The following is an 11475-nucleotide window of genomic DNA, read 5'->3' on the forward strand; positions in this document are numbered from 1 at the left end:
GTTGCTTTTACAGCCTCTCCCTTGTTGCCCAGAGTCCTTTGCCCTTAATGACCTCTGCTGCCCTGGTTCTCAACGTCTCTCCCTGTCTGCTTTCAGCTTCGCCTTTGCCGCTAGGCATTCAGGAGCTTCTCTGGAACCTCGCCCTCGCCACGCACACTAAGGTGGTGGGGGTGGGGGAGGGTTTTGGTTCTCACACCCTGTGAAGTTGGCCGTTTCTGATGGAGCACGTCAGGGATCAATAACTGGGTCCCTTAGGAATTTTAAACTCCCTTCTAAATAAATGTGAATACTGGCTCCTACAGGCTTTCCTCTCTTCAGGAACAGCCTACAAAACAATAACAACACTTAGGAAATAATTATTAAACATCTTTCACGATGTCAGAACCCACTGGGTGAATCCTGTACACAGTGAGTTCTTACCATGGATTCAAAACCTTGTGCGCTAGTCAAGAATCGCATATCGCCACGTCACCTCTGACGAGCATCTTTTTAGGAATGCAAAGCACACCCACATTTCTATGTGGGGTCTTTTTTCAACAAAGACATTTACAAAAATGTACCTTCATTTATTTACATTTATGCTTTTATCAAATCAGAAGATTTGGCCTCACGGAAGTTTTTCATCATAGGAAGCAGGTGTTGTGCAAGTGCCTGGCACTTAGCTTTCACCGTCCCGACGCTACTCCTGCTCTGAAAAGAAACTGTTACCCCCAAATTCACAACATCACACTGGTTAACATCCTGTGGACATGTTGTTAGGAAACAGTATTTGCCCCTTTCTGAAATGTATTCATTCACTACAGATGTAACGCTAGAATTTGTTAATAGGGAGGTGATGATGTAGGGTGAGTCATTATTACCTGCTTACGGTCCTAATATGTACATAAGTTAAAGTCCCTAGAATGCTTGCACTGAATTAAGGACTATGGGATACATACTCGATGCAAGTTAAAAGAATACCATCTTTAAGAATACTTTAAAAAGCCCCGAATCCCACAGGGATAAAGCGATATATTGGCTTTGTTTAGTAATCCTCACACACAAGTACTCAGTAGGGTTTGCACCATTAACGACAAAACAGTGTTGTTAGTCGGTATCTGTGGCCCATTTGTTTCCTCTAGTAAACTTGTGACAATGACCATGTGGCCCGTGAGAACCACTTTGTAACCAGGAGTTTATGGACTTTGAGGAACAAAAGAAAGCTAGGTTTCTCCACCAAGATTTCGCTGGGAGGGAGAGAGGGAGGCAGAGTAAGAGAAGGCATTCTGAGACTCCAGCGCCTTGGTCTCCTCTCTTTCGCCTGGAAGGGAAAATCTTTCCCCTCCAGCAGCCAGAACTGTCCAGGCTCCGAGAACAGGAAAAAAGAAAACCGAGTCTTTCTGGTGGCCGGCTGGCCTTGCCCACTGGCCTGTGGTCTCATGGGCACTGCAGTCCAGGCTGCTGTAGGTGGGGAACACCTGCCATCTGTCATCTGCCTCTGCTGTCCTCAGGGTGTCGCTCCAGGACCTTCGTTCGCCTGTGTCCTGCAAGGATGAGAGTGCGTGCCATCAGGACTCTTGCTACTCTGCCCCCAACAGCGACAACCACACTCATCTTCTGCTCGCGGTGTGTGTTCTCCCTGGGGTGGTCAAGGGTGAACATCAACACCCTGGCCGGTTAGGGCAGCGAGACTATCCTGCGAGGGCGGGTGCGGGTCAGCACACATTGTCAAAGCCCATGGAAAATGCAAAACCAAGAGCGAACCCTCGTGTAGACCGTGGACAGTAGTTAATAACGTAGCAATGCTGGCCCATCGATTGTAACAAAATGCCATCCAAATGCAAGATGTGAGTGATAGAGAAAGTAGGGGGGTGGGGTGGGAGTTGGGGTGTGTTGAAGTCTGCACTTGCTGCCCACTTTTCTATAATCTAAAACTACCTGCAAAAAGTATTCATTTTAAAAAAAATCTATTTGGAGGAGACGGGTCCTTCCAAATGCTCAAAAACCAGAGCAGAGGGGTTAAGACCACACACTCTACAACCAGACGGCTTAGGTTTGAATCCTGGCCACACCACTTCACAAATTTTGAGATTTTAAGCAAGTTACTTAACTTCTCTATGCCTCATTTTCTTCATCTATAGAATGTTAAGTGTGGTAATAACCCTGTCTCTGAGAATCCTTAGCTTACAACTGTTCCCGGAATATAGTAAGTTCTATGGAACAGCTATTATCATCAGTATTAACTTTCATAAATGAATGGACTCCATCAAGGCCAGATCCTTGTTCCCTTCCTCTCCTTCTACGTCCAAATGAAACTAGGTCTCATAAAGTACCATGAAGATGGTGATTTCTCCACCTCCCACTCCAGAAACCGGCGGGTTTGAAGGGTTCCAGAGCAGCAGAACATATAATGAGGATATCCTCTTCAAACCATTTGTGGCTCACAAGTCTTACCTGATTCCTTTTGAACTTAAATTAACTTGGCAGGCACTTGGTAGGATCCGTTCGATTCCAGGCTTTGGCAGCTGCTGTGGAAGACACGAGAACGCTAAGCAAAGCACAGTTTTCCAACAAGAAGAGAGAAACAAGGACAGGACGTCCACGGAACGGCATGCAGGGCAGAGAATGCAACGTACCTGGCGGGGACGAATTTCTTTGCTGCAAGAAAAAGACAACCATTAATTCGGACTAAGTCACGCTTGAAGGACCCATCCAATCCAGAAACAGTCTGATGCTATTCATCATTGGGAGTGTCAAACTCCCGCTGGGCCCCTGTACAATCAGAGCACAAACACAGCTTGGGGGCCACTAGGGGGTGGGATACGAAAAGCAGACCCTCTGGGAGGGGCCCGCCGCTCCTAACATAAGCAAACAGCCACAGGCTCAGCCTGCCAGGTTCACCTCCCAATGTTTCATGACAAGCCCCAACTGTGGATTTCATGTCGAAGTTCCTATGTGTGAATGTCAGAACTTAATTCCAAAATTTTAAACACTCTCGTAGGCCATGAAAACCACGTGTGTGGCTAGCTGCGTCTGTGCATTCCCTCGGAGGGGCTCTCCAATTTCAGCCCGTTTTTCCTGATAAAATCTTTAGCCACATTTTATTCCATCTTCCAGAGCATAAGGCTCCTGGCGGCCTTGCTGACCAACTTCAAGGGTCCGTAAAATTCAACGTGAGAGGCGTGGCCCAGGGTTGACCTGGGTTAGCACAGCCGGCACTCCCGCTTCCTAAAACTCGGCCCATCCCGAGTTCAGGGTAAGCCCTGTCGCTAAAACGTCTGCTTAACCTAATGCCATTTCTTATTTATCTAGTAACTAGATTGTAATTACTGTCTAAATCTGCGTCCGAGAACGTGTCTCATCGGCGGGGATGAAGTAATTCTCAGAAACTGCTGCGGAGACCACTTGCACCCCCTCACCTTTCCTCCGAAGACGTTTCACGAGCCAGAGGAGGAACGATGCCAAGGTCAGGAAGGAGGTCCCGGCCGCCGAGAGGCCGACAGCCAGGGCCGCGGTGGACTCGGCGGGAGCTGTGGAAACAGAGGGGAAGAACTGTCAGGGAAAACAGCTGATTCTAAAGTCCTCTTGTCCTGTTGTCCATCTGTCCCTTTCTCTGTACACCGATGGCCACGTGCAAAGCAGAAGAGGCGTGTAGTTCAGTGCTGCATTGAAGACCTCTGGGATCGGCCCTACCCACTGCCAGGTAGATTCTAGAACCAGGCTGTACTTTGGCTCCTCCCTCTCCCCCTCCCTCTCCCTCCCTCCCTCCCCCAACTGAGATTCTATTCATTTGACCAGAGGATCACCTCTTCTGTTTTCTCTAAGTTCCCATAACATTGACCTGGCCAACTGCTCTGGCCTTTCTGGTTTGGACAGAATAGACTGCCCATTATTTAAGCAGGACAACTCCCCTTCTCTCTCTCTAGCCCCCAGACGCCCACCATCGATGAGTGCTTCACCTTCACAGGTCGGTGGCATCTCAGACCAGTGTCCTGTGGGGCCACACGTCAGAGCCGCGGAGCCGTTGAGCATCCATCCTTCGGGACACACGAATGTACACACGGCGCCGACCACCAGCTCCCCACTGCAGCTCACGTTCACCTTGCCGGGAACCACCAGGCTGGAACACTGTACCGCTGCACATGACAGGAACCCGGGCAGAGGTTAAGGAAAGACCATCGGAAAACTTTCGGAGCTGACTGAGAGGTCCGCACCAAATGCAAGCGAATTAGCACTCACTGGTTTTCAGCAGGTAGGAAATTAGGATCAAGCGCCCTGGGGCCCCATCTGTGTTCGGGGTGAGAGTCCTCACCCTGTAAGTCTGAATTCGGGCTCACCTTGGCAGGAGGGGGCCTCCTGGGTCCACTGTCCCTGGGACGTGCACTCCAGGTGAGCTGATCCCTGAAGTTCAAAGCCTTCCCTGCAGCTGAAGATGCAGGAAGACCCGTAGGTGAAACGTCCAGCCGGGGCGTGGCTACAGCTCACCGAGCCGCTCTGGGGTTCTCGGACGCTGTCACATTGCACAGCTGGAAGGCACGAGCAAGCACGTGACGAGTTTGTGTGTATCATAGGCGGCAGGTTTCTCCACACCACCAAGTCCTTAGCTCTTCCATAGCTCCCCCCCCCCTGTTTTTTTTTTCATCTTAACAGAAAATAAAAAGAGAAATGGTACCTTCACACGTGGGCTCCCCGCCGTCCCACTCCCCTGTGCGGCCACAGAGGAGCCTTGTGGGTCCTTTCAGCACAAATCCTTCCTGACAGGAGAACTCACAGCTGGACCCGGTTTGGAAGCTTCCAGACGCACTGGGGGTACATTCCTTGTAGCCGCGCTCGGGTCTGGATAAGGCTTTGCACTGGGGCGCTGAAACACCAGACCGGTGGTCAGAGAACACTGCCGTGGACCTGGGGGCCCCCTGGCATTGGGCTCCGTGAGCCCCGTTGATTTAGCACAAAGAAACGCTCAGAGGACCCGACACTCTTCCTTACTCCCGGGGCACCTGGGAGGAGACTGTGTTTTCTCTGGATTCCAACCCCTTGTTGACGGGGACTCCAGTGAAAGGATAATCTTTACCAGGACAGGTGGTTCCTCTGTGTTCCTCTGACATGGGAAAGAAGTGGGACTCAGGAGAGAGATTTTATGTAGCCCGAGAGCGGCTTAGGGGTCCTTACACATGGTGCCGAAAGGTGGAAATAAGGAGGCAGCCACGTCCAAGTTTTGTCTGCTTTGCAGTTTGGTTTTAGTCTTGTGGCTTTCTGCCGCTGGAAATTATTCTGCGCTGTACTTGGCTACAAGAATATCAATACCTGATAGTGGAAAACTGCTTGTTTTCAACATTCTCGCTCTGGCTTTAAAGCGAATCAAATTGTGGTGCCTAGGGATGTGTTTTGGATGTCTTTATGAACATTCTCATTGCTGCTAGTTCTAAGCCATTTCCGAAGAAAGGTGTGACAAGGGGTTTAGCACCAAGTCCCATCCTCACGATCCTACTGTCTGAATTTTCTGATGGGATTTCCCGTTAGATAGAGATTTCTGACTATTTGGTGCCCACGTCCACCAAGTTCTGTTATCACAGCACAGTTAGGGACCCAGGAACCATCTGCTTTCATTCCACATAAATCTTCCCCCGGACGAGCCTCCAGGGCATGAGAAGACAGTTGCTCACAGAACCTGATTTCCACGGATCAGGCGGGCGGCTGGCCTCATCCTCACTGCCCGAGCTCCGGAGAGCTGCTCTTTAGGAAGAGCAGCGTGGGGCTCACCTGTGCAGAGTGGCACTTGCTGCGTCCATCGCCCTCCTGCGGTGCAGTGGACCTGGGTGGGGCCCTGCAACAGGAAGCCTTCGTGACAGGTGAAGCTGCAGGATGACTGGAAGGTGAAGTCTCCAGCCGGGGCATGGCTACAGCTCACGGAGCCATTCTGAAGGTCGCCGATGGCGTCACATGTCACAGCTGTAACACACGAACCCACCCGTTTACATGAATAGGCTCGACTGGGCCATTGTGGGTGGGGGGCAGGACTAATAAAATAACATTGATCTGGTCAAGAAAGCATAAAATGTATCAAACAAAGTGGAGTCACCAATGGCAACCAAGATGGCTGCCAGTCGGCCATGACACTTTGGTTCAAGAGGGAAACTACCTAAGTCGGAGCAGACGCATCTGGCATGGAGACACACCCAAGATAGCTGCACACGTGATCAGAACAGCTACGTCAGCAGAGCAGGACCACCCAGAGTAGGCTCCTGGGGAGATCCCCCACTTGGCATCAGGGGGGCCAGGACACTTATCAAAAGACCCAGGAGAGTGGAGTCCACCACTGTCTAGGTACAACTGAGGCAGGTCCCAGACCACTGCCGAGACAGCCGAGCTCCCCACACACCAGCACTGCTCCCCGCCCCCCTGATCTGACCGCCGAGGGCTCTGCCCTGCTGGACTGAGGACTTCGCCTGCCCCACCGCCCACCTGGCTCCGGGGATCCTTCCCTGCAGGACGCTGACGGCTCCCTTGTCCACCCTGCTGTCTCCCGGACCTGCAGCCCGAGACTCTGGGACTCGGGTTCATCATCCCCCGTTGACTGCTGTGGGTGCGTAGTATTTCTCTTAGACTGTTACAGTGTGAGTAGGGTATTCCTGTGTGTTGNCTTATCAAAAGACCCAGGAGGGTGGAGTCCACCACTGTCCAGGTACAACTGAGGCAGGTCCCAGACCACTGCCGAGACAGCGGAGCTCCCCACACCAGCACTGCTCCCCGCCCCCCTGATCTCCCACCGAGGGATCTGCCCTGCTGGACTGAGGACTTCACCTGCCCCACCGCCCACCTGGCTCCGGGGATCCTTCCCTGCAGGACGCTGACGGCTCCCTTGCCCACCCTGCTGTCTCCCGGACCTGCAGCCCGAGACTCTGGGACTCGGGTTCATCATCCCCCGTTGACTGCTGTGGGTGTGTAGTATTTCTCTTAGACTGTTACAGTGTGAGTAGGGTATTCCTGTGTGTTGATGGTCTACTCTGAGTGCCCCTGCGTTCAATAACAGCTGAGTGAATAGCAGCACAATTACTGTGTGTGACTCTCGTCTATTCCTTTGTGCCGGTCTGCTGGGCAGACAGCTTGCCAAGCCGTTGCCTGCTGACTTATAGGAAGGACATGTCGTGAACAGATGCACGGGACAGCCGTGTCAAGGGCATGTTGAGAAAAGGAATATCTGCAGCAAATCTCAACATGGAGCTGCTCTACCTGCACAGGTCGGCGTCTCGGCGTCCCAGTTCCCGGATGAGGTGCACTGGAGGCGCGGGGGCCCGACCAGTTCAAATCCTTCCTCACAGTCAAATGCGCAGCTGGTGTTCCACAGGAAGCTCCCGGGGCTTTGGTCACATTCCACGGACCCGTGGGCAGGACTGGTCAGAGCCTCGCACTCCACCACTGGGGATCGGAAAGAGCACCGTGGGTTTAAGAGGAGAATACATGCACTTCCTATGGGATTTGAGTTTACAACGGAGCAGGGAAGTTGCCTTTCAAGGGTTGATCCCAATGCCTGCCCTCCATTCTTGGGGACATGCACGTCCACTGTGAATCTTTTATGCTCTTTTCGTGCATGTTTCATCTTTTCTGATCTTTACTTGGACTGTGCCGAGTGGTAGCTGATCTATTGTCTCCAGTGTCCCCTCAGGTCCCCGATTTATTTTAGATAAGGCAAAAACGAAGCAACAACAGAGTCTAAGTCAGATTTATGGCTAGCTGTGATTTTAAAAGAAAAGGTGACATATACGAGACACTCGTTTATTTTAACCCAGTGGTCCTGGAGGCGGGAGTTTTTATCTCTAGCCTAGAAGATAGAAGGGGGAGGGGGAACAAGAGGTACTGAGACTGCCTGTCACCGCCCTAAATGAGCCAATGGTTGAAGGTCACCAGGGAAAGAAGGGGAGGGCACTCAGAGGTCGAGGGCCTGTCTCTACAGGTTCACGTGCTGTCTGAGAAACCAGCAGAGCCTCAGAAACACCCCTGTCAAACACGGAACAAAAACCTGTCTCACTCCAAGCAGGCTCTGCCTTGGCCATGGATATTGGTGGAGAGAAGACATGTCACTGAAGACAAAGACAGAAAGAACTCTCCCCTGCGCTTTGAAAATGTCCCACGTTGGATAAAGAGCTAAGGCAGGGAGGGATGCCTGGCAGAATGCCCTGTGCCTCCTGGGAGAGACGTACCGTTGCACCCTGGGAGAGACGCGCTCCAGCTCCCGGAGGCGGTGCACCAGGTGGCCCCCGGGCTGCTTGGCCGGTAGCCCTCATCGCAGCTCACAGCGCAGGAGGAATTATAGCTGAAGGCCCCCCAGGGTTGGGTGCAAGCCAGGCTTCCATGCTCGGGGTCCTCCCTAGCCGGACAGGTCACAACTGAAAAGGGACAAAACAAGTCGGCCCCACTCCTCTCTCAGCTCAGAGAAGGTGGGAAGAACCCCGGGGGAGAGCAAGGGCAGTGTGGGGAGGCTTCCCAGAAAACGTCGTGTCTGCATTGGTTCACACAGTCCTGGCCACAAGCCTACGGAGCCAGGACTAAACTCATCCTCATTACACAGCGAGAGGGCTGGGCCTCAGAGCCTGACCACCCGGGCACGGTGCTGTGCAGAGGGTGAATCTGGGATCTGAACCTGGAGGCTCTCAACCCCCTCTCCACACCCCCGCCCGGCCACCCCCAGCTCTGGGGAAGGAAGACCCGCAGGCAGGCTGGACTCCAAAGCCAGCCAGTCCTGAGCTGTTGTCTGGAGAGCGGGAAGGCGCAGTGCAGACTCACCTTGCTCACACTGCAGCCCACTGAAGCCGGGGTGGCACTGGCAAGTGTAGTTGTTGACGGTCTCCACGCACTCGCCGTGGCCGCCACAGGATGTGGGGGTGCAGGCAGCTGTGGGGAAGCACAGTCCGTGAGGAGAAAACCTGGGTCCCTGTGACTCTAGGGCCAACAGTGGGCCACGGGGCGTTACCAGGGACACAGAGCACCGGAGACAGGAACGGAAGGGCGTTACAAAGCGCCCAAGTGGATCTGCAGCTGCTTTGACCCTTGACATTGCCAGGTGATGGACGCCAGGGGCAGAGCTGTCCCTGGCCCCCAGAGTAGAAAACGCACACTGTCGACTCTAAAGACTCTAACGACTCTAAAGACGTCTCCCCTGTCACGAATACACACGTCACTGAAGTGTGCGCTGTATGCGTGCACATGCCCTCCACCCGTGGATAGACCTACACATGACGTGTGCATACATATGTGCAGATTCTCGCCTGCGTCCGCACAAAGAAGCAAAGAGATGCTGTGCCAGTTGAACGGCAGGTCTTAAAGCCAGGCATTCGGGAGCAGAATCTCGCATAGAGACCGTTACTGCGCAGTGTCCACGGTCTGCCGGGGCGCCCACACCCGGCCTCCCTCCCCCCACCCGCCCACCCGCCGCTGCCGCAGAGCACGCACCTGTATAGCACAAGGCGAGCTTCCTCTTGCTGCACCTCTCGTCGTTCCACTTGCCCACGTCCTTGTCCCTCTTGATGTAGATCTCCACGCAGTCCTCGTTGCTCTGCCCGTTGTTCGGCTCGCCGGGAGCCCAGTTCGTGGCCTCCGCGGTCAGTGCCTTCTGGGTCCCTATCCAGACCCACTGGTCCTTGACCTTTCGGATCCCGATCCAGTAGTAGCTGGGAGCGTAGGGGAACGTGTCGTTCAGGTATCTAATCTCCTCCTGGTTCTGAATGGCCACCAGGTGGGTGTACTTCTCCTGGCAGTACGCGCTGGCGGCGTCGAAGGTCAGGGGCTCCTCGGAGGCGTGGTAAGACCAGGCTTCACTCCCTTCAAACAGCAGAAGCACTGAGAGGGGGAACCATGAAGGGGAGAGAGAGAGAGAGAGTTGAGTCATCCCTTGCTTTTGTTAGCTGGGCTCCTCCCCTCCCCCTTCACTCTTCTTTTTCTATTTTTTCACTGTAATGACATCGTCATCATTTTAAATGCACTGTTCAATGGCAGTGAAAGCAGTCACCACCACCATCCATCCCCAAGACTCTTGCTATCTTGTAAACTGGCACTTCGTATCCATTAAACTCTAATTCCCCAGCCCCCTCCCCCAGCCCCTGGCAACCATGGGCCCGCTTCTCATCTCTCTGATTTTCCCTGCTCTTCACACCTCTCACAGGCGGAATTATACAGTTGCGTATCGTCTCATTGCGGCATACAGTGGCCTTGGGGTGGCTCAGACCTCGGCCGCCTTTTCCAAAGGAAGAAGGCGTTGGATGGAGGAACCTCCGTTTACTGGGCTCTTCTTTGGTGGCCGACTTGCCCCGCCACCTGGTGCTTTGCCTCGCACCCACCCACCGTCACCCATGAGCAGCTCCACTTCAAAGAGGACTAGCGATCGGAATAACTAAGCTTCCGTGAGCGCCACAGCACTGTCTAAGGCACTCTGCATGGCCGTGACCCTGAACCCTCAGAGTGCCCCCAGGACACAGGCGTGTTATGCTCACCACCTGACATGTGAGGAAACCGGGGCACATAGAGGTGAGGAACCCAGTCCAGGGCAAAGCGCATTGTGGGGAGAGAGAGGCCAGGGAAGCTGCCAAGCCCTGCCATGCACTGGGTGCCCACCCCCGAGGAAGAAGGACCAGTGGGTCCAAGGTGTCACTGGTACCACAGAGACCCCCGCTCTGACTAATGACATCGACCTACCGAAGGTGAGGGCCGAGAGAAGCTGAGCAGTATTCATGGCTCCAGCAGTCCCTCTCGTCCGAAGATGAGACCTGAATTGCTTTTCTGGGGAGAAAAGGTACAAAATGAATCAGAGAACGAAACCCCAGGTGGCCAGTTGCTCCTGTCATTCATTCTACAGTGATGTTTGGGATGGCATCCTAAGATTTTAGGTCACAGACTCCAGTGCCACCATCTCTATGTGAAAGAAGCTTACCTGAATGAATAAATTTTTAAAAAAGTCAAACTCTCATCCTTGACCTCAAAGAGCAAAGCCAGTGCTTCACGAATCTGAAGACAGTAAGAGCTTGCTGGGGTCTTTCATGGGGGTGGGAGCGTTTTCTGAGTAACTGTTCCTTCTGATCATAGAAGTTGCATTGCCTGAGGCTGCTCTCATGAAGACTTACGTGTTTGGGAAGAGGTGGTTTCGGTGCGCGGTTCCCGGGTGCGTCCTGGTGCGTCCCCGTGCGTCCTCGTGGGTCCCTGTGTGTCTCTGGTTCGTCCCAGTGGCTCCTGCAGTGCTGATGCAGAGTCAGACAAGAGTGGTAGAACACTGCCCCTGACGGAGCCTTTTATGGGACAGCGGCTTCCTGTGAGTCACAGCAGAGCCAGGGAGGAGGAATTTCCAGCAGTGCGCAGAAAGTTCCCCGGGGAATCTCCACGATGCTAAAACTCGCAATGACGCCGGGAGCCCTGCCCCTCAGGACAAATTCTCCTCTGATTCCTACCTGTTTATTTTGTGTGGATTCCATTATCCTGACACAGATGCATGGTTTTCTGTGTTTTTTTTTT

The 11475-nt window shown here is 53.3% G+C and overlaps 1 protein-coding gene across 1 annotated transcript; it reads right to left on the minus strand.

Annotated features, from left to right (window-relative positions):
• Window positions 1-396: 396 nt before the first annotated feature.
• Window positions 397-11209, minus strand: SELE (selectin E). Its single transcript, XM_037035169.1, has 14 exons — window positions 11091-11209; window positions 10666-10749; window positions 9427-9813; window positions 8761-8868; window positions 8178-8363; window positions 7210-7395; window positions 5740-5928; window positions 4652-4840; window positions 4317-4505; window positions 3939-4115; window positions 3399-3509; window positions 2616-2637; window positions 2434-2507; window positions 397-1523 (listed from the first exon to the last, which is right to left on the minus strand). The coding sequence occupies exons 2-13, from the start codon at window positions 10700-10702 to the stop codon at window positions 2450-2452; spliced, it is 1839 nt and encodes a 612-aa protein (XP_036891064.1). The 5' UTR covers window positions 10703-10749; window positions 11091-11209; the 3' UTR covers window positions 397-1523; window positions 2434-2449.
• Window positions 11210-11475: the final 266 nt, after the last annotated feature.

Source organism: Sturnira hondurensis, unplaced genomic scaffold (assembly GCF_014824575.4).
Source record: "Sturnira hondurensis isolate 20B ecotype Veracruz unplaced genomic scaffold, ASM1482457v3 Scaffold0022215, whole genome shotgun sequence".
NCBI lineage: Eukaryota > Metazoa > Chordata > Mammalia > Chiroptera > Phyllostomidae > Sturnira > Sturnira hondurensis.

Excerpts from the sequence above, each read along its gene's own strand:
- SELE (XM_037035169.1), bottom strand. The coding sequence starts at position 10,702 with ATGAATACTGCTCAGCTTCTCTCGGCCCTCACCTTCG. Across the intron at positions 5,929-7,209 it reads CGAGACGCCGACCTGTGCAG|CTGTGACATGTGACGCCATC; the intron begins GTAGAGCAGCTC and ends CGTGTGTTACAG. Across the intron at positions 4,506-4,651 it reads CGGGGAGCCCACGTGTGAAG|CTGTGCAATGTGACAGCGTC; the intron begins GTACCATTTCTC and ends CGTGCCTTCCAG.